Genomic DNA, 27,060 nt, shown 5'->3' with positions numbered 1-27,060 from the left:
GATAGGGCAGAAGCAGCTCAGACAGGGCGTTAGTAGCAGATTATTATCACCAGTACCAGCCGATCATACAGACACTTGGGGCTAGATAGGGCAGAAGCAGCTCAGACAGGGCGTTAGAAGCAGATTATTATCACCAGTACCAGCCGATCATACAGACACTTGGCGCTAGATAGGGCAGAAGCAGCTCAGACAGGGCGTTAGAAGCATATTATTATCACCAGTACCAGCCGATCATACAGACACTTGGCGCTAGATAGGGCAGAAGCAGCTCAGACCGGACGTTAGAAGCAGATTATTATCACCAGTACCAGCCGATCATACAGACACTTGGGGCTAGATAGGGCAGAAGCAGCTCAGACATGGCGTTAGAAGCAGATTATTATCACCAGTACCAGCCGATCATACAGACACTTGGCGCTAGATAGGGCAGAAGCAGCTCAGACAGGGCGTTAGAAGCAGATTATTATCGCCAGTACCAGCCGTTCATACAGACACTTGGGGCTAGATAGGGCAGAAGCAGCTCAGACAGGGCGTTAGAAGCAGATTATTATCACCTGTACCAGCCGATCATACAGACACTTGGGACTAGATAGGGCAGAAGCAGCTCAGACAGGGCGTTAGAGGCAGATTATTATCACCAGTACCAGCCGTTGGTAGAGACACTTGGGGCTAGATAGGGCAGAAGCAGCTCAGACAGGACGTTAGAAGCAGATTATTATCACCAGTACCAGCCGATCATACAGACACTTGGGGCTAGATAGGGCAGAAGCAGCTCAGACAGGGCGTTAGAAGCAGATTATTATCACCAGTACCAGCCGATCATACAGACACTTGGCGCTAGATAGGGCAGAAGCAGCTCAGACAGGGCGTTAGAAGCAGATTATTATCGCCAGTACCAGCCGTTCATACAGACACTTGGGGCTAGATAGGGCAGAAGCAGCTCAGACAGGGCGTTAGTAGCAGATTATTATCACCAGTACCAGCCGATCATACAGACACTTGGGGCTAGATAGGGCAGAAGCAGCTCAGACAGGGCGTTAGAGGCAGATTATTATCACCAGTACCAGCCGTTCATATAGACACTTGGGGCTAGATAGGGCAGAAGCAGCTCAGACAGGGCATTAGAGGCAGATTATTATCACCAGTACCAGCCGTTGGTACAGACACTTGGGGCTAGATAGGGCAGAAGCAGCTCAGACAGGGCGTTAGTAGCAGATTATTATCACCAGTACCAGCCGTTCATACAGACACTTGGGGCTACATAGGGCAGAAGCAGCTCAGACAGGGCGTTAGAAGCAGATTATTATCACCAGTACCAGCCGTTCATACAGACACTTGGGGCTAGATAGGGCAGAAGCAGCTCAGACAGGGCGTTAGAAGCAGATTATTATCACCAGTACCAGCCGTTGGTACAGACACTTGGGGCTAGATAGGGCAGAAGCAGCTCAGACAGGGCGTTAGAAGCAGATTATTATCACCAGTACCAGCCGATCATACAGACACTTGGGGCTAGATAGGGCAGAGGCATCTCAGACAGGGCGTTAGAAGCAGATTATTATCACCAGTACCAGCCGATCATACAGACACTTGGGGCTAGATAGGGCAGAAGCAGCTCAGACAGGGCGTTAGAAGCAGATTATTATCACCAGTACCAGCCGTTCATACAGACACTTGGGGCTAGATAGGGCAGAAGCATCTCAGACAGGGCGTTAGTAGCAGATTATTATCACCAGTACCAGCCGTTCATACAGACACTTGGCGCTAGATAGGGCAGAAGCAGCTCAGACAGGGCGTTAGAAGCAGATTATTATCGCCAGTACCAGCCGTTCATACAGACACTTGGGGCTAGATAGGGCAGAAGCAGCTCAGACAGGGCGTTAGAAGCAGATTATTATCACCTGTACCAGCCGATCATACAGACACTTGGGACTAGATAGGGCAGAAGCAGCTCAGACAGGGCGTTAGAGGCAGATTATTATCACCAGTACCAGCCGTTGGTAGAGACACTTGGGGATAGATAGGGCAGAAGCAGATCAGACAGGGCGTTAGAAGCAGATTATTATCACCAGTACCAGCCGGTCATACAGACACTTGGGGCTAGATAGGGCAGAAGCAGCTCAGACAGGACGTTAGAAGCAGATTATTATCACCAGTACCAGCCGATCATACAGACACTTGGGGCTAGATAGGGCAGAAGCAGCTCAGACAGGGCGTTAGAAGCAGATTATTATCACCAGTACCAGCCGATCATACAGACACTTGGCGCTAGATAGGGCAGAAGCAGCTCAGACAGGGCGTTAGAAGCAGATTATTATCGCCAGTACCAGCCGTTCATACAGACACTTGGGGCTAGATAGGGCAGAAGCAGCTCAGACAGGGCGTTAGTAGCAGATTATTATCACCAGTACCAGCCGATCATACAGACACTTGGGGCTAGATAGGGCAGAAGCAGCTCAGACAGGGCGTTAGAGGCAGATTATTATCACCAGTACCAGCCGTTCATACAGACACTTGGGGCTAGATAGGGCAGAAGCAGCTCAGACAGGGCGTTAGAAGCAGATTATTATCACCAGTACCAGCCGGTCATACAGACACTTGGGGCTAGATAGGGCAGAAGCAGCTCAGACAGGGCGTTAGAGGCAGATTATTATCACCAGTACCAGCCGTTCATACAGACACTTGGGGCTAGATAGGGCAGAAGCAGCTCAGACAGGGCGTTAGAAGCAGATTATTATCACCAGTACCAGCCGTTGGTACAGACACTTGGGGCTAGATAGGGCAGAAGCAGCTCAGACAGGGCGTTAGAAGCAGATTATTATCACCAGTACCAGCCGATCATACAGACACTTGGGGCTAGATAGGGCAGAAGCAGCTCAGACAGGGCGTTAGAAGCAGATTATTATCACCAGTACCAGCCGGTCATACAGACACTTGGGGCTAGATAGGGCAGAAGCATCTCAGACAGGGCGTTAGTAGCAGATTATTATCACCAGTACCAGCCGTTCAAACAGACACTTGGGGCTAGATAGGGCAGAAGCTGCTCAGACAGGGCGTTAGAAGCAGATTATTATCCCCTGTACCAGCCGTTCATACAGACTCTTGGGGCTAGATAGGGCAGAAGCAGCTCAGACAGGGCGTTAGTAGCAGATTATTATCACCAGTACCAGCCGATCATACAGACACTTGGGGCTAGATAGGGCAGAAGCAGCTCAGACAGGGCGTTAGAAGCAGATTATTATCACCAGTACCAGCCGGTCATACAGACACTTGGGGCTAGATAGGGCAGAAGCAGCTCAGACAGGGCGTTAGAAGCAGATTATTATCACCAGTACCAGCCGATCATACAGACACTTGGTGCTAGATAGGGCAGAAGCAGCTCAGACAGGGCGTTAGAAGCAGATTATTATCGCCAGTACCAGCCGTTCATACAGACACTTGGGGCTAGATAGGGCAGAAGCAGCTCAGACAGGGCGTTAGAAGCAGATTATTATCACCTGTACCAGCCGATCATACAGACACTTGGGACTAGATAGGGTAGAAGCAGCTCAGACAGGGCGTTAGAGGCAGATTATTATCACCAGTACCAGCCGTTGGTAGAGACACTTGGGGCTAGATAGGGCAGAAGCAGATCAGACAGGGCGTTAGAAGCAGATTATTATCACCAGTACCAGCCGATCATACAGACACTTGGGGCTAGATAGGGCAGAAGCAGCTCAGACAGGGCGTTAGAGGCAGATTATTTTCACCAGTACCAGCCGTTGGTACAGACACTTGGGGCTAGATAGGGCAGAAGCAGCTCAGACAGGGCGTTAGTAGCAGATTATTATCACCAGTACCAGCCGTTCATACAGACACTTGGGGCTAGATAGGGCAGAAGCAGCTCAGACAGGGCGTTAGAAGCAGATTATTATCACCAGTACCAGGCGATCATACAGACACTTGGGGCTAGATAGGGCAGAAGCAGCTCAGACAGGGCGTTAGAGGCAGATTATTATCACCAGTACCAGCCGTTCATACAGACACTTGGGGCTAGATAGGGCAGAAGCAGCTCAGACAGGGCGTTAGAAGCAGATTATTATCACCAGTACCAGCCGATCATACAGACACTTGGGGCTAGATAGGGCAGAAGCAGCTCAGACAGGGCGTTAGAGGCAGATTATTATCACCAGTACCAGACGTTCATACAGACACTTGGGGCTAGATAGGGCAGAAGCAGCTCAGACAGGGCGTTAGAAGCAGATTATTATCACCAGTACCAGCCGATCATACAGACACTTGGGGCTAGATAGGGCAGAGGCAGCTCAGACAGGGCGTTAGAAGCAGATTATTATCACCAGTACCAGCCGATCATACAGACACTTGGGGCTAGATAGGGCAGAAGCAGCTAAAACAGGGCGTTAGAAGCAGATTATTATCACCAGTACCAGCCGGTCATACAGACACTTGGGGCTAGATAGGGCAGAAGCAGCTCAGACAGGGCGTTAGAAGCAGATTATTATCACCAGTACCAGCCGTTCATACAGACACTTGGGGCTAGATAGGGCAGAAGCATCTCAGACAGGGCGTTAGTAGCAGATTATTATCACCAGTACCAGCCGTTCATACAGACACTTGGGGCTAGATAGGGCAGAAGCAGCTCAGACAGGGCGTTAGAAGCAGATTATTATCCCCTGTACCAGCCGTTCATACAGACACTTGGGGCTTGATAGGGCAGAAGCATCTCAGACAGGGCGTTAGTAGCAGATTATTATCACCAGTACCAGCCGTTCATACAGACACTTGGGGCTAGATAGGGCAGAAGCAGCTCAGACAGGGCGTTAGTAGCAGATTATTATCACCAGTACCAGCCGATTATACAGACACTTGGGGCTAGATAGGGCAGAAGCAGATCAGACAGGGCGTTAGAGGCAGATTATTATCACCAGTACCAGCCGTTGGTAGAGACACTTGGGGCTAGATAGGGCAGAAGCAGATCAGACAGGGCGTTAGAGGCAGATTATTATCACCAGTACCAGCCGATCATACAGACACTTGGGGCTAGATAGGGCAGAAGCAGCTCAGACAGGGCGTTAGAAGCAGATTATTATCACCAGTACCAGCCGATCATACAGACACTTGGGGCTAGATAGGGCAGAAGCAGCTCAGACAGGGCGTTAGAGGCAGATTATTATCACCAGTACCAGCCGTTCATACAGACACTTGGGGCTAGATAGGGCAGAAGCAGCTCAGACAGGGCGTTAGAGGCAGATTATTATCACTAGTACCAGCCGATCATACAGACACTTGGGGCTAGATAGGGCAGAAGCAGCTCAGACAGGGCGTTAGAAGCAGATTATTATCACCAGTACCAGCCGTTCATTCAGACACTTGGGGCTAGATAGGGCAGAAGCAGCACAGACAGCGCTTTAGAAGCAGATTATTATCACCAGTACCAGCCGTTGGTACAGACACTTGGGGCTAGATAGGGCAGAAGCAGCTCAGACAGGGCGTTAGTAGCAGATTATTATCACCAGTACCAGCCGTTGGTACAGACACTTGGGGCTAGATAGGGCAGAAGCAGCTCAGACAGGGCGTTAGTAGCAGATTATTATCACCAGTACCAGCCGTTCATACAGACACTTGGGGCTAGATAGGGCAGAAGCAGCTCAAACAGGGCGTTAGAGGCAGATTATTATCACCAGTACCAGCCGATCATACAGACACTTGGGGCTAGATAGGGCAGAAGCAGCTCAGACAGGGCGTTAGAAGCAGATTATTATCACCAGTACCAGCCGTTCATACAGACACTTGGGGCTAGATAGGGCAGAAGCAGCTCAGACAGGGCGTTAGAGGCAGATTATTATCACCAGTACCAGCCGGTCATACAGACACTTGGGGCTAGATAGGGCAGAAGCAGCTCAGACAGGGCGTTAGAAGCAGATTATTATCACCAGTACCTGCCGATCATACAGACACTTGGGGCTAGATAGGGCAGAAGCAGATCAGACAGGGCGTTAGAAGCAGATTATTATCACCAGTACCAGCCGTTGGTACAGACACTTGGGGCTAGATAGGGCAGAGGCAGCTCAGACAGGGTGTTAGAAGCAGATTATTATCACCAGTACCAGCCGATCATACAGACACTTGGGGCTAGATAGGGCAGAACCAGCTCAGACAGGGCGTTAGAAGCAGATTATTATCACCAGTACCAGCCGATCATACAGACACTTGGGGCTAGATAGGGCAGAAGCAGATCAGACAGGGCGTTAGAAGCAGATTATTATCACCAGTACCAGCCGTTGGTACAGACACTTGGGGCTAGATAGGGCAGAAGCAGCTCAGACAGGGCGTTAGAAGCAGATTATTATCACCAGTACCAGCCGATCATACAGACACTTGGGGCTAGATAGGGCAGAGGCAGCTCAGACAGGGCGTTAGAAGCAGATTATTATCACCAGTACCAGCCGATCATACAGACACTTGGGGCTAGATAGGGCAGAAGCATCTCAGACAGGGCGTTAGAGGCAGATTATTATTACCAGTACTAGCCGATCATACAGACACTTGGGGCTAGATAGGGCAGAAGCAGCTCAGACAGGGCGTTAGAGGCAGATTATTATCACCAGTACCAGCCGATCATACAGACACTTGGGGCTAGATAGGGCAGAAGCAGCTCAGACAGGGCGTTAGAAGCAGGTTATTATCACCAGTACCAGCCGGTCATACAGACACTTGGGGCTAGATAGGGCAGAAGCATCTCAGACAGGGCGTTAGAAGCAGATTATTATCACCAGTACCAGCCGATCATACAGACACTTGGCGCTAGATAGGGCAGAAGCAGCTCAGACAGGGCGTTAGAAGCAGATTATTATCGCCAGTACCAGCCGTTCATACAGACACTTGGGGCTAGATAGGGCAGAAGCAGCTCAGACAGGGCGTTAGAAGCAGATTATTATCACCTGTACCAGCCGATCATACAGACACTTGGGACTAGATAGGGCAGAAGCAGCTCAGACAGGGAGTTAGAGGCAGATTATTATCACCAGTACCAGCCGTTGGTAGAGACACTTGGGGCTAGATAGGGCAGAAGCAGCTCAGACAGGGCGTTAGAAGCAGATTATTATCACCAGTACCAGCCGGTCATACAGACACTTGGGGCTAGATAGGGCAGAAGCAGCTCAGACAGGACGTTAGAAGCAGATTATTATCACCAGTACCAGCCGTTCATACAGACACTTGGGGCTAGATAGGGCAGAAGCAGATCAGACAGGGCGTTAGAGGCAGATTATTATCACCAGTACCAGCCGATCATACAGACACTTGGGGCTAGATAGGGCAGAAGCAGCTCAGACAGGGCGTTAGAAGCAGATTATTATCACCAGTACCAGCCGATCATACAGACACTTGGCGCTAGATAGGGCAGAAGCAGCTCAGGCAGGGCGTTAGAAGCAGATTATTATCGCCAGTACCAGCCGTTCATACAGACACTTGGGGCTAGATAGGGCAGAAGCAGCTCAGACAGGGCGTTAGTAGCAGATTATTATCACCAGTACCAGCCGATCATACAGACACTTGAGGCTAGATAGGGCAGATGCAGCTCAGACAGGGCGTTAGAGACAGATTATTGTCACCAGTACCAGCCGTTCATACAGACACTTGGGGCTAGATAGGGCAGAAGCAGCTCAGAGAGGGCGTTAGAAGCAGATTATTATCCCCTGTACCAATCGTTCATACAGACACTTGGGGCTAGATAGGGCAGAAGCAGCTCAGACAGGGCGTTAGAGGCAGATTATTATCACCAGTACCAGCCGTTCATACAGACACTTGGGGCTAGATAGGGCAGAGGCAGCTCAGACAGGGCGTTAGAGGCAGATTATTATCACCAGTACCAGCCGTTCATACAGACACTTGGGGCTAGATAGGTCAGAAGCAGATCAGACAGGGCGTTAGAAGCAGATTATTATCACCAGTACCAGCCGTTCATACAGACACTTGGGGCTAGATAGGGCAGAAGCAGCTCAGACAGGGCATTAGAGGCAGATTATTATCACCAGTACCAGCCGATCATACAGACACTTGGGGCTAGATAGGGCAGAAGCAGCTCAGACAGGACGTTAGTAGCAGATTATTATCACCAGTACCAGCCGATCATACAGACACTTGGGGCTAGATAGGGCAGAAGCAGCTCAGACAGGGCGTTAGAAGCAGATTATTATCACCAGTACCAGCCGTTCATACAGACACTTGGTGCTAGATAGGGCAGAAGCAGCTCAGACAGGGCGTTAGAGGCAGATTATTATCACCAGTACCAGCCGATCATACAGACACTTGGGGCTAGATAGGGCAGAAGCAGATCAGACAGGGCGTTAGAGGCAGATTATTATCACCAGTACCAGCCGTTCATACAGACACTTGGGGCTAGATAGGGCAGAAGCAGCTCAGACAGGGCGTTAGAAGCAGATTATTATCCCCAGTACCAGCCGGTCATACAGACACTTGGGGCTAGATAGGGCAGAAGCAGCTCAGACAGGGCATTAAAGGCAGATTATTATCACCAGTACCAGCCGTTCATACAGACACTTGGGGCTAGATAGGGCAGAAGCAGATCAGACAGGGCGTTAGAGGCAGATTATTATCACCAGTACCAGCCGTTCATACAGACACTTGGGGCTAGATAGGGCAGAAGCAGCTCAGACAGGGCGTTAGAAGCAGATTATTATCCCCAGTACCAGCCGGTCATACAGACACTTGGGGCTAGATAGGGCAGAAGCAGCTCAGACAGGGCATTAAAGGCAGATTATTATCACCAGTACCAGCCGTTCATACAGACACTTGGGGCTAGATAGGGCAGAAGCAGATCAGACAGGGCGTTAGAGGCAGATTATTATCACCAGTACCAGCCGATCATACAGACACTTGGGGCTAGATAGGGCAGAAGCAGCTCAGACAGGACGTTAGTAGCAGATTATTATCACCAGTACCAGCCGATCATACAGACACTTGGGGCTAGATAGGGCAGAAGCAGCTCAGACAGGGCGTTAGAAGCAGATTATTATCACCAGTACCAGCCGTTCATACAGACACTTGGTGCTAGATAGGGCAGAAGCAGCTCAGACAGGGCGTTAGAGGCAGATTATTATCACCAGTACCAGCCGTTAGTACAGACACTTGGGGCTAGATAGGGCAGAAGCATCTCAGACAGGGCGTTAGAAGCAGATTATTATCACCAGTACCAGCCGATCATACAGACACTTGGCGCTAGATAGGGCAGAAGCAGCTCAGACAGGGCGTTAGAGGCAGATTATTATCACCAGTACCAGCCGATCATACAGACACTTGGGGCTAGATAGGGCAGAAGCAGCTCAGACAGGGCGTAAGAAGCAGATTATTATCACCAGTACCAGCCGATCATACAGACACTTGGGACTAGATAGGGCAGAAGCAGCTCAGACAGGGCGTAAGAAGCAGATTATTATCCCCTGTACCAGCCGTTCATACAGACACTTGGGGCTAGATAGGGCAGAAGCACCTCAGACAGGGCGTTAGAAGCAGATTATTATCACCAGTACCAGCCGGTCATACAGACACTTGGGGCTAGATAGGGCAGAAGCAGCTCAGACAGGGCGTTAGAAGCAGATTATTATCCCCAGTACCAGCCGTTCATACAGACACTTGGGGCTAGATAGGGCAGAAGCAGCTCAGACAGGGCGTAAGAAGCAGATTATTATCACCAGTACCAGCCGATCATACAGACACTTGGGACTAGATAGGGCAGAAGCAGCTCAGACAGGGCGTAAGAAGCAGATTATTATCCCCTGTACCAGCCGTTCATACAGACACTTGGGGCTAGATAGGGCAGAAGCACCTCAGACAGGGCGTTAGAACGAAGCAGATTATTATCGCCAGTACCAGCCGTTGGTACAGACACTTGGGGCTAGATAGGGCAGAGGCAGCTCAGACGGGGCGTTAGAAGCAGATTATTATCACCGGTACCAGCCGTTCGTATTTGATTGATCATAAGGGGGGGGGGGAATAATTTAATTAATGTTATCGTGCATCAATTAATCTGTCTTGTTTGCATGAATGGCCTTATAGGGATCAATAATCCCATCGGAGCTGCATGAAACACAGGATGCCCCATGCATGCAAATCTTGTGCATTAATGTATCCAAAATCCAGTTATCTCTGCAGTCTCAGTAAATGGGACACATGATTATACCTTCAGAAGCTAACATAACAAATCGGATGTTCTCATTTAGTCCTCACCTTAATTAAATGTACAGATTCAGTTTTTAAATGAATTTATGAATGGATTCGGTATTGGCATTTCTCCTAAATACGGATGTGGTACACCCCTAACTGATCCTGCTTTATAGTACAGCTATACAATAAGGTGATGAGTGACGATGATTTTTGCCTGTTGTTGTGCAGCAATAGTTCCTTTGCAAATCACGTATTACGGTGACCCAGCGTTACCCAGCCCTTGGCACATATTGATTTATTGTTACCACTTGCCTCTAGGAGGACGTATTTACGATAAGCGCGGTGGATTTGGGAGAACTGAAAAAGCTGAGAATCCGTCACGATAACTCCGGGGGGAACGCCGCTTGGTTTCTGGACCGAGTGGAGATAGTAGATGAGAAGGACGATACAAAGTAAGTGTTTTATGCAGATCACACGAATTGCTGGCAAGAAATATATTATTCAGCGCCGTCTTATAAGTTTTAGGCCCAGATTGTTTCGGCACTGAAGCTTTTAACGTTAGGATCGTGTTAGTATTCTCCCCCCCCAGAATGTCATAAACAATTTATTAATTGGATACGGCATAAAATAATCCATTTGTTTATTTCTAGCTGTGATGGGCGATAGCGACTGTTCTTGTGTGTTTGCGCCTCCTACAGATACTTTTTCCCATGCCAAAGATGGCTGGCGGTGGATGAAGATGACGGGCAGATTTCTCGCCAACTGGTACCGGTCAACGAAGCGTTTATGAAGAAGGACGATGATGATGAAGAGCAATCGCTAGCAACACTGGGCTTGGAACAGAAAGGTGTGTGTCCTCTCGCCTTAGTAGAACGCCTGTGTTCTAGCGCAGGAGCTGGCGCTGCCGCAAATACAGGGGAGTAGGGACAGGACAAGGAGTAGGGACTTCGGCTACAGGTCCCTACTGCTCTCACACTGCCTAGCATTACACTACGTGATTACAGGAAGAATCGAGGACACTCGTTTCGCTGGGATGTGGTCCAGAAGCCGATGGCCTAAATCCCGACCGCCGGCTTCCAGACACTGTAATCCCGGCGTGGTACTAATGACAGGCGTCGAAAACTCGACGCCTGTCATTAACCAGACGCAGGAAGACCGACGCCGGCAGCCGCGGAGGGGGGGAGGGGTTAGGTTCAGGGCTCCCGGGGGGATTTAGGGTTCGGCACCCCCCTGGAGGGTTAGTGTTAGGCTAGGGGAAGGGAGGGTTAGGGCTAGGCACCCCCGGGTGGAGGTTATGGTCAGGCACCCCCCGGGAGACTTAGGTTTAGGCGGCGGGGAAGGGGGGGTTAGGTTTAGGCACTTACAAGGGGGATTAGGGTTAGGCACTTAGGGGGGAGGTTAGAGTTAGGCACCCCTAAGGGAGGGTTAGGGTAGGGAATTAGGTTAGCGATACTTACCTTTAGACGATCGGGATTTTCACCCTTGCCGAGCAGCCGCTGTCAGGATTTCAACCGCCGGCCATGCGTCCGTCAGTAATACTTACCACACCCCTCTCGCTCTATGCCCCTTCTGCAATCAATTATCACTGGGCGGTCACTGAGCAGAGCTATGGGGGAAATGGGGAGAGGAATGTCGGGGGCCAGAAAGCGAGATGAAAACAAGTGCAGCAAATAGAAGTGCTGCAGGGCGGGGGATATCCATCCACCTACACCAGAGACTGTCCAGGGGACAGAGGTGATAGAGGACATATGATGACAACTGCACGCTTTCAAAAATAGTTAATGCTGAACGTTATCGTCTAGTGTTTCCCCTGAACTGCCGGGATCAATGTCGTTAGCGACATTGAGCATACACACTGAATGATACCGTTAACGATATCGCTCAGTGCCGGCACCCTCCCTCATCCCTGAACATGGACAACCTGACGATATCGTTAGGTTGGCGTGCATGTTCAGGCGATGAAAGATATCGTCGACGACTCGCGGAACGCCCATCGTTGGTCGTTTACCGCATACACACTGGACGATATTGGACGCGATGAACGATAACGATATCGTTAACGTTCATAACGTCCAACTTATCGTCTAGTGTGTACGCGGCTTTAGGTTTTTCCTTTAATATATACAGTATGCTAATTACAACATGGGAGGCAGGATTCAGTGAAAATAAATAAAAAAAAAAACATTTTAGCACAGAAAGCCCCCAATAGAAGTAATATAGCGCTGTACAATATGAAAACAGCATGAAAATGGACAGGCAAATGTTCTATCGCTGTGTTATCGTTCCTGTAACACAATAAAGGTTATCGTTCATTACAGGTTAGTCTTGTTATTCGTGTGTCTGGTCATTTTCATGCTGTTTGTTACATTATATTATTCCTCTTATCAGCGACTTTTTGCACTAAAGTCTTTTTCGCGGAATCCTGTTTCCCATGTCCTAATTAGTCTCTTTTACCAAACGTGGAAACATTCTGGGCCTGATTCAGAGCGCTCCCAAGCGGGTCGATGGTGGCCCAATGCGCATGCTCACGACGGAGCCGGCTCCGTCGTGCGCATTCGCGAGACCCGGATAGCGATGGGCAAACCAAAGGGGGCGTGCTGTCGATGCTGAGTGACAGCACGCCCCCTTTGGTGGGCGTGCCGGGGGCGTGGCTGCCCAGACGGAGGCGTTCCCATGGGAACGCCTCCCGTCTGGGGCCGACCCCACTGACATCACTTGAGAGATTTTGGGTCTGTTTGAGCCGAAAGCACTCCAGGGCTTGCGGCAACGAGACCCTACCATAAGGGTCTCGTCGCAAGCCCGATGGTCGCGATGGTCTTGATCATCGCGACCATCTTCCTGGCCGCTCGCTATAGCTGTGGGTGGTCACCCACAGCTATATTAGCGTCCAGGAGGCCGCTCTAAAAATCAAGAAGGACGGCCCTGATTCAGAGCGAGCGTCTCTGTCAGAACGCCTGGCTCTGAACCAGGGCCTCTGATCGTTACATCAAACTACAGACGGATCTGAATAGTTGAAGTTTAAATTAGTGAATTATGGCCAGCCTGTGTATTATAGAGAAATTATCCAGTGACAACCTACAGTAGTAAGATTACAGTACATAAAACAGTCAGGAACAACACACAGAGGGCAAAATGTACTAAGCAGCGGGTTCTATTCTGTTCTAAACCCCGGGAGTTTGGTGGAGGTTTTGCAGCGGTTTCTAAATGACAGCCCTGTTCTATTCTATTCTAAAATGTGTTTTGATGGCAGTTTTGCAGCAGTTTTGGCCTTAGTAAATCTGCAGATAGCAAAACCGCCGCCAAACCACAGTGAAAACACATTTTAGAATAGAATAGAACAGGGCTATCATTTAGAAACCGCTGCAAAACCACCACCAAACCGCCGGGGTTTAGAACAGAATAGAAACCGCCACCAAACCCCCGGGTTTAGAACAGAATAGAACCCGCCACCAAACCCCCGGGTTTAGAACAGAATAGAACCCGCCACCAAACCCCCGGGGTTTAGAATAGAATAGAACCCGCCACCAAACCCCCGGGGTTTAGAATAGAATAGAACCCACCACCAAACCGCCGGGGTTTAGAATAGAATAGAAACCCGCCACCAAACCCCAAGGGCTTAGAATAGAATAGAAACCCGCCACCAAACCACCGGGGTTTAGAATAGAATAGAACCCGCCACCAAACCCCCGGGGCTTAGAATAGAATAGAAACCCGCCACCAAACCGCCGGAGGTTAGAATAGAATAGAAACCGCCACCAAACCCCCAGGGCTTAGAATAGAATAGAAACCGCCACCAATCCCACGGGGTTTAGAATAGAATAGAAACCGCCACCAATCCCACGGGGTTTAGAATAGAATAGAAACCCGCCACCAAACCCCCAGGGCTTAGAATAGAATAGAAACCGCCACCAAACCCCCGGGGCTTAGAATAGAATAGAAACCGCCACCAAACCCACGGGGTTTAGAATAGAATAGAACCCGCCACCAAACCCCCGTGGTTTAGAACAGAATAGAACCCGCCACCAAACCGCCGGGGTTTAGAATAGAATAGAACCCGCCACCAAACCCCCGTGGTTTAGAACAGAATAGAACCCGCCACCAAACCGCCGGGGTTTAGAATAGAATAGAAACCCGCCACCAAACCCCCAGGGTTTAGAATAGATTAGAACCCGCCACCAAACCGCCACTTAGTAAATTTTGCCCAGAGCCTCATTTATCAACGAGTTTTATCATACGTAACGAGCTTTAAAACTCGTAGCGTATGATAACGGTGCTCCAGCCAATCATCTCCTAACTGTCATCTGTTTGAAAAATGACGGTTGGGAGCTGATTGGCCGGAGCACCATTTATCATACGCAACGAGTTTTAAAACTCGTTACGTATGAGAAAAAACTCGTTGGTAAATGTGCCCTTGTGTCAGACATTTGCGCAGCACAGGTTGACGTGCACCGTGAAACTGCTTGCGCAACTCTCTGCAGAAGATGCCAAATGCGTCTCAGTAATAATATAGGGTGAGACCCGCCGCCAGCACCCGCTATAAAGTAAAGACGTTCCCTGACAGTGTGCCCTCCCCGCACATTTATCTGGTAACTGTAATCTCGCACCCGCTGTGCTCCACAAAACACGGTGCGTCACTGCGCCTCCTTCATTAAGCACGGGTCTGTGGTAGCCTCTGCCATCTTTCCGCGGAAACCTCTAGGAATCAAAGCGCACAGTAAATGGAGGAAGACAGCAGCCTTTTGTATGCATTGTAACTTACCCCAGCCGGCATGTTGGTTGTAGCCTGTTACAGTAGCGGTATAATCACTTCCTACACCTTCTACAAAGTGCGTCTATAGATGCTTCCACGTTATGTCGCAATTATGTGACCCTGTGTAAGCCTGCACGCCCCTGTTCTGCCCCTTTGTAGCAATACCCCTGTAGTTGTGCCCCTGCGGTAGAGGCACCAGCAATAATGCCCCCTGTGGTAGTGGCACCAGTAGTAATGCCCCCCCCCGAGTAATGTCCCCTGTAGTAATGTCCCCAGCGTGCGCCTGGTGTCTCCGTGCGGCACCGGGATAAGGTGTCCGGAGGAGGCGGAACTGGTTCCGTCTCCTCCGGTTCACTTTAACCCCGATGGCTGGGTGTGGGGGCCCTTCCGGTGTGGGGGCCGAGGGACGATTGCCCGTCGCCCCCCCTTTAATCCGGCCCTGCTCAAATATATGTACCTGCGCAGTAGCCTGCATAGGCAAACGCAGGGGGGGTTTCCGTGTGCCTGGAAACCCCCCTCCCCAGCCCACACCATGACCACAATAGAAATAGTAGATTGTTACTAGTGCTGCATGTTCTTCTCAGTATCACAAATGAAATAATTAGCACCACCTGTGGATCTTTTAACATGTATCAGCTAGTAATAAATAACCTGTGCACCAACTAGAAGATCTGGAAAACATGCACTGTTAGAGATGCACTGCTATAGAGCCCAATATGTACATATACAGTATATCCAGGGCAGTGCTAGGTTCTTCTACTGCTCTCCCAGACTCCGGACTTGCTCCAATAGTTTGGAATGGTGCCCACATCTAAAATAAATACATTCAGCTCATGCAGGATGTCCCTACTGCCACATATAATGGCTTACTGTGATCACTGGTCCTGTATATGCTGGAATTATTACACACAATACACTTTCTATGATGCTTATTAAAGCTGGATAAGTACTAATTCTGCCCTCTTCATGGACTGGCCACACTCACTCTAAAATTAAGCATTTGGAAACCCCCCTCTGGAAATCCTGCCCTCACCACTGACCTGTGACGCAGTGTCAGACTCTACACTGTGCATGCGCCAGCGCGAGGTGCCTGCTCGGAAGCGGCCCACGGCCCCCTCCTCCTATAAGAAGCACCTGCAGAGGTGCCATGATAAAAAAAAAAAAGCAAACACGTGCGTCCAAGTTTGAATGAGCCCCGTTCTCTGTACTCGCAGCCTCGTCTCCCAGAATGCATCCAGCAAGATTTGGATCCCCATAGACTAAACTCTGGGAACGTGATAGAACTGAGGGCCTGATTCAGAGCCGGACGCTATTTGCGAACGGTCGTTCAGAAAAAGAGGCCGGCTATTTAAATTGAGCGCTCGCTCTTTGCGGTCTGTTGACGCCTCTATGTCTGAGCGAGCGAACGAAACATGCGCTCGCTATTTTGTAAAGACGCCCCCTGGCTGTTCGCATCCTACGTCATCTCCGCTATTTATTAGATTAATCGAGTACATCGAAAGGCGTCTGAACTGCTCGCAGTGCTTGTGGTAGCATTTTCCTACCTTAATCATGCGAACAGTTCAGGCTAAGAGACAACCAAGTGACGTGGTCGATGACGCTGCTTTGTTAATTATGCACACCCTTAAAACGCCCGTTTTGACCGTTTGGCACGCCTGCGTTCAGATCTCCACTCCCCGTTTTCAAGCACCTTCCCCTGTTGCCACCCACAAACGCCTCATCCTGTCACTCAAATTAGCAGGCCCTCGCTGTTTTGCGAGCGCACAATTTCCAACCGCAATGACTGGTTGGCGCATGCGCATTACGACCCATACGCATGCGCAGATGTGCGAACATCGCTCGGAGCGAACGAGCGGCTCTGAATCAGGCCCCGAGTTTGCATTAAGTAAGAAGTTTGCCGTCCAAGAATTAGTTAAACTAAAACGGCAGCAAAACATGTTCCCATTATCGTGTCACGTATTCTGTGTTACAGCCAAATCCACAACTTACACGGTGAGAGTGAAAACCGGAGACAAGAAGAATTCCGGGACAGATGCCAACGTATTCATAATTCTGTACGGGGAGAAGGACGACACAGGTACCATTCAGCAACATTAACAACCTATAGATATACAGTATAAAATCAGGTTTGCATTCACTAAATAGGGGAACGAGGCACTTTCCTAGTATATCGGTGATTGGCCGGGAGAGGGTGGGAAGTCGGCTTAAGGTGCCGATACATCTGCAACGGATCGTGGTGATGCAGGGATGCGATCGGAAATTTCCAAACGCCATCAGATATTTCCGATCACCCACCATCGATGTTCTGCGATCCGTTGCCAGATCGCGGACATTTGACATGTTAAATGTCCCCTATCTGACGATTGCGATCATTTTTTTGATCGCGATCGTCAAATCGGGGAAATCCAACACGGTGGATTTCTGCGATTCTGCGATGCCAGGTTGCAGCATCACGGCAATCCATCTTTGATGAATGGGGCCCATTAGATATTGTATTATATTATTAATGTATATGATTTTAGTTTCTGTAATAAGATAAAAGGGGCACAGTGTCATTGTAGTATATGGGAGACATTTATAGAGAGAAACGTGAAGTGACACAGAATGGCTACATATTCACACGCTGGGCCGGTTCTGATTCGCGCGCAGGTCCCAATGTGGCCACATACTGTATAGCCAGTTTTAGCAAAGTACACATGCGCTGTAGTGAACGAATGCACATTTGCGCATTTCCAAGCGATTCTGACTTGGACAGACCTGGGCTGTTTCTCTACATCCATGGAATGGGCATTTAGCGGTGTTAACTGGGCAGCGGCGCGGAATAGATTAATCTAATGGGCTCGTCATGTATATGAGTTACACCATATTCTGTGTCGTGCGTATGGCGAGGAGACGCCTATCTCAGACGGCTCTCATGCACCCAGCATGGGTAGGTTGTAGGTGAGATAATAGCATTGACGGCTGTTTTAGCAGACAGAGGGTTCGGGGGCGGCGCGGTCGCAGAGATCAGCGCGGCTCAGAATACGGGTGGATATAGTCGCAATAGCATACCGTTCAAAATCAGTTTGCAGCGGCCGGCTTTACATGTGACTCGGAAGCAGGGCCAGTATTCCTACATAATGGGACCTTAACACGCCCATGCAATGGACCATCTCCGTGCGCACGCTAAGCCACCTCCCTGTCACCGCTCAGGAACACCCACTTCATTTTCAGCACACTTCTGAGACTCTGCGTGCACCACAATCGCAACTTAGACTCAGTGCGCACGCTATCTGAACAAATGCGCAGTGCGACATAGAAGCATGCGCAGAAGAAAATAAATCGCTCCACTGCGTCCGGCATCAGCAGCGCCCGCAACTCAGAATCAGGCCCAAAAAGAGAAAAGTAAAAATGTGTGTGTGTGTATATATATGTATATATATATATATATATATATATAATAAATATATATATAATATATATATATATATATATATATATACATACAGTATAGAAATAGAATGGAGGTCACACTGTGGGGGGTATCCAATTAGGCGCGATTGTCGAAAAACTGATTATTCGCCGATTATCCACGTTTTTCGCCAATGTTTTTCTTCACACCTTATCCTATTATTTCATCTGAAATAATAGGATATTTCTCCCAAAAAAAATAGGATCCGCGATAAGCGCGCTGAGCTCTGTGTTTTTACCATTTCAGGGGTGAAAAAATGGCACTTATCGTGGATTATTTTTCGGGACACATTAGGTCCCGGAAAAAAAGCCCCGATAAGTGCCGGCGTCGGGCGGACTTCGGGGATAATTGGATACCCCCCTATATAGTTAGATTTCACATCATCGAAGAGACTACAAATTCAAGATAACATTTACGTACAGACTAAACTACATTGCCCTATAATGTAGGACGATAAAACATATACAGCTAAAATAGCATTTGGTTTATTCAATAAAAAAGTAACTGAAAACACTGCTACAAATAAGTGATAAGTGGGAGAAGAAAACTAAATACAATCGTACAGTAACTGACCTAAAAATATATCAATGAAACAATATATCAGGTATAAGAATCTATGAAAAGTAGTACTGCATTAGTGCATCAGTATAAGAATATATCACATGTACAGTATCTGATTTATAATGTAGAGCAGAGGTTAGATAAAGTGTCTCCTGAATCTGCAGAGGGTATAGACACTGAAAGTACATACAGGTTGAGTCTCCAATATCCAAAATGCTTGGGAGCAGGGGTATTTTGGACATCGGAATATTCCGTATTTTGGAATATTTGCATATTATAATGAAATGTCTTGGGAATGGGACCCAAATATACACACAGAATGCATTTATATGTTATATACACCTTATACACACAGCCTGCAGGTCATTTTGCACAAAATTATAAAAAAATATTGTATATCAAAAAAAGTTTGTGTACAGACATGAAATGAATTTATGTTTCATATAAACCTTGTACACACAGCCTGAAGGTAATTTTATACAATATTTTTAATAATTTGTGCCTTAGACAAAGTTTATGTACATTAAACCATCAAAAATCAAAGGTTTCATAATCTCAGTCATACTGAAAATATTCCGTATTTCGGGATATTTGGATATGGGAGACTCAACCTGTATATACCTGTGCAGGGTGGACGTGGTTATATACTGACACCTCCGGCGAGTTGCCTGATGCGGCTGTCACATATTTGCTATAATATTGGCTTTGAGTAGCGGCTGTATTGCTCTATAACCGGCTGCCTCTCCCCCCGCAGAGTCTTTCACTGATACTGTGGTTATAGTCTGCAGGGAACACATTATTCTGCTGAACTCTTTGAAATCTTAAACCACAAAACCATCAGGAGACAAATAGTTGGTCGCCCTCAGAAACCCCCAGTTGAATTGAGAAGGGAATTCCGCAGCCTTGTATGATTTATATCTGGCAATGAGACCGGGCTCCCATTTATATTGGCTCCCTCAGTATACAGAGCTCTCTATTACTACTGTATGTTGACCTTCCTGTATTCCTACCTTATATACACATTAGCAGAATGATGGAAGCCGATTCCCATCGTAGCTTTTCTGCGTTTGGATCTTACAGCCTGAGAAAACTTCAGGTCACCTGTTTTATTTATTATAGGAGCTACGATATAACTGGGAGACGCTGAGAGATACAGGCCCAGGCGCCATTCCGGCGAGTTAGCGCATCGGACAAACCTGATTTTCCCAAGATCAGTTTAATTGCAAATGTAGTGCAAAGTGCAGTTCCATCATCTCATTGCCTGCATGCAAATAGATGGGATAGTAAGATATTTTAGTTAATATTTAAATTTAGTATTTTTACCAGGCATTATGGGAGAAAGGCGGGCTCCTCAGGTTAGAGGACAGGTCATATTATATCTGTGTAGCTTGAGGGCACCTGCGTTAGACGTGAAGCCAGAGGACGAGCTGCCCTCTCAGTATGACATACACCTCATATCTCATTCTTAGGTTTCATGAATCTGAAAGCGTCAAAGACCAACAAGAACAAGTTTGAGCGCGGGAAGACCGACGTGTTCACGGTGGAGGCTGTGGATATCGGGCCTCTCCAAAAGATTAAAATTGGGCATGACAACAAAGGTAACGGACTGTAACCAGCCTGTTTCTGTAGCACTAGCCAAGAGTAACATGCTGATAATGACAAGTGACCTGTTACTACGTCTCACACAAGGATGGGCAACTTATCCTGGCCGTCAGACGCATGGAAGTTTACCGAACATCGCAACGGCAGCCATTGGTTAGAGTAAACCAATATTCATGAGAAAGCAGCCTACAAATTCACTAGGAACTGGTGACCTCACTGAGGCATGAGGCATGGATCATGCCTCTGTGATATCAACTGTTAATGGTGAATTGATATGGTAAATCTTGGTCCGTTCATACAATTGTTGCCCTCACAGTGTAGGTGATGGCTCCACATCGAGTGACCAGTAATCAGTGTAATAGTCATTGGGCAGTAAGCACTATATACCTATATATACATTACAGACTTAAATAGCAAAATATGCTAAATTTACACGACGCTACTGTAGCTGCATCATTGGTGATGCCTCTACCCGTGACACATGCCTGCACTCACCCTCTCATACATGTGCAGGAGCTTACACCTAAAAATGTATATACACCCACACGCAAATGGCACAGCTCCATTTGGTGCACCATGGACTTTGTGATGAAGCCGCCACACACTATTGTACAATATATACGTCTCATGCCCATCACTTATGTGACAGAAGTACAAAGTACGGGTACCCTGGATACTGGTGCTGGACTGATACAAGCAGGAGCGTATCTATAACGGGTGTGTGGAACACGGGCCCTTGGGTCCAGGGGGCTCCGCACCACACACCCTGCACCCATAGAACTACTTACCTCTCCGGAGTCCCACGTCGGCGTGGGGGTCTGGCGCTGTAAAAACGACTGGAAAATGGCCGCCGCAGCCATTTCCCGGTTACCAGCGCATCCTCTATAGACTCTGGGCGCACTCTAGTGCCCAGAGTCTATAACTCCGGCGCTGGCCGCGCACAGCTCAGTGCGCTGCCGGCCGCTGGACAGAGAGGAGGGGGCAGGTGGCGGAGACTGCACATGGGCCCCCTAGTCTCTAGAAACGCCCCTGGATACAAGCGAGCCGCGCCGTGCGCATTGTGTTTATTATACAACTTTATACCAACTTCATTGCGACCAAAGCACTAATCCTAGAGCCTAGGACACTACTAGCGACAGCTATAGAGACGCCCAACGGCGGCTTCGCAAATCCAAGCATTTGTGTACAAAGAAACAGCATCGTTTGCAGATCAGTCGATTATCTGGCTTCTGGGTAAACCTGTGGTTACTTAGATTGGCCGTCGGAACTGAGACGCTGGATCCAGAAAAAGGTCGCGACACGCCTGCGTTTTCGTCATTCCCCCCCACCCCGTTGTCGCCCACGAATGGTCCCTGCCTATCAATCACTTTGCCTACAAACGACATCGGTAATGAAACGTAACGCAGATGCAATGTGTCTAAGACACTTGCAGATTACAGATAATCGCTCAAACTGCGTAACCATCGGCACTGCGCACATCTCTGGAACAGGCCCTATACCCCCTAATTGTTTTCATTTTTGTACCACGTGGTCCTGCTCCTCTGAATGAAATGAACACAAACATAAACTTATTACACCTGGCTCATTGCAGAGCCCTGAACAAATACAAGGTTTTTAGTATTATTACATGCAAATACCGGATTGGGGCCCCTTCGCCACCGGCTTTTGTAATAAAACTCCACATAAAAACAGGTCGGTGTAATCTGGAGCCCTCATTGCCGGCTGTTCCCTAGGCAGGAGCCCAGGCTGCCTAATGGATGATCCAGCTCTGCCGCACGCACTGCTTACCTGGCTGTAAAGTTGTAATCTGTTGTATTTATGGCCAAGCTGGTTAACATGAGACGGGACCAATGAGGTTATTGTAGAAGGCAGATAAAAGATACGGGAAGGGGATATTTTCTTCTATGTCCGGCTGCATCTGGTTGATTCCTTTGTGTCCTCTCGTTTAGGCAGCTCCGCCGGATGGTTCCTCGACTGGGTGGAAGTTGACGCCCCGTCTCTCGGAGAGCGCTTGAAGTTCCCTTGCGGTCGTTGGCTGGATAAAAAAGAAGATGACGGGGCCATCGAGAGATACCTGTTCCCGTCAGATTTACAGACTGAGCAGTATACCCCATGTAAGTGCACCGAGCGTTTCCTTCCCGCCTCCGTCTCTGCTAACACAAATCCGTTACCTTCCAAATCATCTTCCCCGCTGCAACGTACTATTCCGGGCTACTGCGAATGGGGTTTGACACAAGTTTGCTGCATTTAATCTTTTGCTATTGCATTATATTACCATATATGCCATGAAGTCGTGCGGTTCGTGTGTTTGTTGTTGGTTAGTCCTTTGGAGTTTTATCTTTCAGGAATTGTTAACAACAGGTGTAAAAAAACTGATATATATATATTTTATTTTTTTTAATCTTCCACAATGCAATAAAGCACAACAGGGACTTACGCTGAGTGTAGAATATAATGACATTTCCATCTTCTTCTGCATTGCGGAAACAAGGAAACGGGCAACATAATATCAGGCGGCGCTGTTGTGTTTCCCCGTTTCCCCGTTGCGTCCACATGCCGCATGTGTCTGGTTTGCATGGTCTAATATTTATTGAAGGAAATTTTACAAAGCGCTCATGTAAGCAACCTGTGAGCCTTGGGACGCATGAAGGAGCCGCTCTTATACTGCGCAGCGTACGAGAAAACAGAAATGCCAGAACTGCCTTTACCTAATCTGTATATTTATATGTTTAGCCAGACATATACTCATCCGCAGACATCCTGTTTATATCTCCCCAGTTGTGCCCTATGAGATCACGGTATACACCAGTGACGTATTTGGAGCCGGCACAGACGCCGACGTCTTCATCGTTCTGTACGGGAGAGACGGAGTGTGCACTCAGCAGAAGTCGCTGTGCGTGAACAAGCGGGAGCGCAGGATGTACTTCGAGAGAAACTCCGTAGATCAGTTCATAGTTGAGGTAAAGTTACTAAACGTAATCTTATTCCAAACCCATTGTGTTGAAAGGGGACCTTTGGCACGTTGCGTTACAGCTGTGCTAAACTTGTATCGCAGATGAAAAGACAAATATCAGGTTACATGTAGGAACGCATAGTAACTGAGGCTGTTTACACCTTCAGTGGAATTTTAACACAAAGACAGAAAATCCCTATTAGGCCGCAATGAGCTCTGATAATGTTATTGGATTATCTGACTGGTGCGTATTCTCTGCAGACGCTGGCGCTCAAGGCGATTACTAATTACAGAAAGACATGTCGCAGTGATAAGTTTCAATTCTTACCACCTCTTGCAGTTGCACTTTACACTGCGATATTCAGCTGCCGCAGCTAATAGGTTCCGGATCATCAAGGGTTACTTACCGCACTCAGCAAGCTTCTGTGTTACTGAGCATGGACAGGGGCCGAGCACATACATGGAACTGCAAGCTTAATGGGGCTAAACTGCTGGCACAAACCTATATACTGTACAGTATCAATCCCATAATAGCCCCACTGACCGTAAAAGATTGAGACTACTGTAAAAAAATATATATTTTTTTTCATTCTATTCTTTCTGTTAGCACCATCCTAAGATACATCATTATCCTCCATGTTACTTGATAAAAAGCATAAGAGTAACTGTCACTGGATGGATGGTTAGATAGATATATGTGAGATAGATAGATAGATAGATAGATATATGTGAGATAGATATATAGATAGATAGATAGATATGAGATAGATAGATATGAGATAGATAGATAGAAAGATATGAGATAGATAGATAGATATGAGATAGATAGATAGATAGAAAGATATGAGATAGATAGAAAGATATGAGATAGATAGATAGATAGATAGATAGATAGATAGAAAGATATGAGATAGATAGAAAAATATGAGATAGATAGACAGATAGATATGAGATAGATAGATAGATAGATAGATAGATAGATATGAGATAGATAGATAGATAGATAGATATGAGATAGATAGATAGATAGATAGAAAGATATGAGATAGATAGATATGAGATAGATAGATAGAAAGATATGAGATAGATAGACAGATAGATAGATAGATAGATAGATAGATAGATAGATAGATAGATAGAAAGATATGAGATAGATAGATATGAGATAGATAGATAGAAAGATATGAGATAGATAGATAGACAGATAGATATGAGATAGATAGATAGATAGATATCAGATAGATAGACAGATATGAGATAGATAGATAGATAGATATATATGAGATAGATAGATAGATATGAGATAGATAAGAGATAGATAGATATGAGATAGATAGATAGACAGATAGATATGAGATAGATAGATAGACAGATATGAGATAGATAGATATGAGATAGATAGATATAAAGATATGAGATAGATAGATAGAAAAATATGAGATAGATAGATAGATATGAGATAGATAGATAGATAGAAAGATATGAGATAGATAGATAGATAGATAGATAGATATGAGATAGATAGATATGAGATAGATAGATAGACAGATATGAGATAGATAGATAGATAGATAGATATGAGATAGATAGATAGATATATATGAGATAGATATGAGATAGATAGATAGATAGATAGATAGATAGATAGATAGATAGATAGATAGATAGATAGATAGATAGATATGAGATAGATAGATATGAGATAGATAGAAAGATATGAGATAGATAGATAGATATGAGATAGATAAGAGATAGATAGATAGATAGATAGATATGAGATAGATAGACAGATAGATATGAGATAGATAGATAGATATGAGATAGATAGATAGATAGATAGATAGAAAGATATGAGATAGATAGATAGAAAGATATGAGATAGATAGATAGACAGATAGATATGAGATAGATAGATATGAGATAGATAGATAGATAGATAGATATGAGATAGATAGATAGATAGAAAGATATGATATAGATAGATATGAGATAGATAGATAGATAGAAAGATATGAGATAGATAGATATGAGATAGGTAGATAGAAAGATATGAGATAGACAGATAGATATGAGATAGATAGATAGATATGAGATAGATAGATATATATGAGATAGATATGAGATAGATAGATATGAGATAGATAAGAGATAGATAGATATATAGATATGAGATAGATAGATAGACAGATAGATATGAGATAGATAGATAGACAGATAGATAGAAAGATATGAGATAGATAGATATGAGATAGATAGATATAAAGATATGAGATAGATAGATAGAAAAATATGAGATAGATAGATAGATAGATAGATAGATATGAGATAGATAGATATGAGATAGATAGATAGAAAGATATGAGATAGATAGATATGAGATAGATAGATATGAGATAGATAGATATATATGAGATAGATAGATAGATAGATATGAGATAGATATGAGATAGATAAGAGATAGATAGATATGAGATAGATAGATAGACAGATAGATATGAGATAGATAGATAGATAGATAGATAGATAGATAGATAGATAGACAGATATATAGAAAGATATGAGATATGAGATAGACAGATAGAAAAATATGAGATAGATAGATAGATAGATAGATAGATAGATAGATAGATAGATAGATATGAGATAGATAGATAGAAAGATATGAGATAGATAGATATGAGATAGATAGAAAGATATGAGATAGATAGATAGATAGATAGATAGATAGATAGATAGATATGAGATAGATAGATATGAGAGATAGATAGATATGAGATAGATAGATAGATAGATATGAGATAGATAGAAAGATATGAGATAGATAGATAGAAAGAGAGATATGAGATAGATAGAAAGATATGAGATAGATAGAGAGATAGATAGATATGAGATAGATAGATAGAAAGATATGAGATAGATAGATAGATAGATAGATATGAGATAGATAGATAGAAAGATATGAGATAGATAGATAGATAGAAAGATATGAGATAGATAAGAGATAGATAGATAGATAGATAGATATGAGATAGATAGAAAGTTATGAGATAGATAGAGAGATAGAAAGATATGAGATAGATATGAGATAGATACATAGATATGAGATAGATAGAAAGATAGATAGATAGATAGATAGATAGATAGATAGAAAGATATGAGATACATAGATATGAGATAGATAGAAAGATAGATAGATAGATATGAGATAGATAGATAGAAAGATATGAGATACATAGATATGAGATAGATAGAAAGATAGATAGATAGATATGAGATAGATAGATAGAAAGATATGAGATAGATAGATAGAAAGATTTGAGATAGATAGATAGATATAAGATAGATAGATAGAAAGATATGAGATAGATAGATAGATAGAAAGATATGAGATAGATAAGAGATAAATAAGAGATAGATAGATAGATAGATAGATATGAGATAGATAGATAGATAGATAGATATGAGATAGATAGAAAGATATGAGATAGATAGAGAGATAGAAAGATATGAGATAGATACATAGATATGAGATAGATAGAAAGATAGATAGATAGATAGAAA

The 27,060-nt window shown here is 45.9% G+C and overlaps 1 protein-coding gene across 1 annotated transcript in view; it reads left to right on the top strand.

Annotated features, from left to right (window-relative positions):
- LOXHD1 (lipoxygenase homology PLAT domains 1) overlaps positions 1 to 27,060 on the top strand; it is a 365,669-nt gene that overhangs the window by 290,817 nt on the left and 47,792 nt on the right. Inside the window, exons 27-32 of the mRNA XM_088476506.1 lie at positions 10,501 to 10,634; positions 10,881 to 11,029; positions 16,905 to 17,009; positions 20,414 to 20,542; positions 22,496 to 22,660; positions 23,325 to 23,506. Of these exons, the coding sequence (XP_088332632.1) occupies positions 10,501 to 10,634; positions 10,881 to 11,029; positions 16,905 to 17,009; positions 20,414 to 20,542; positions 22,496 to 22,660; positions 23,325 to 23,506 (864 nt within the window). The remainder of the gene's footprint in view (positions 1 to 10,500; positions 10,635 to 10,880; positions 11,030 to 16,904; positions 17,010 to 20,413; positions 20,543 to 22,495; positions 22,661 to 23,324; positions 23,507 to 27,060) is intronic.

The sequence above is a fragment of the Taudactylus pleione genome, unplaced genomic scaffold (assembly GCF_031769625.1).
Source record: "Taudactylus pleione unplaced genomic scaffold, aTauple2 ptg000189l, whole genome shotgun sequence".
Taxonomy (NCBI): domain Eukaryota; kingdom Metazoa; phylum Chordata; class Amphibia; order Anura; family Myobatrachidae; genus Taudactylus; species Taudactylus pleione.
This window is presented reverse-complemented; position numbering and strand designations above follow the sequence as displayed.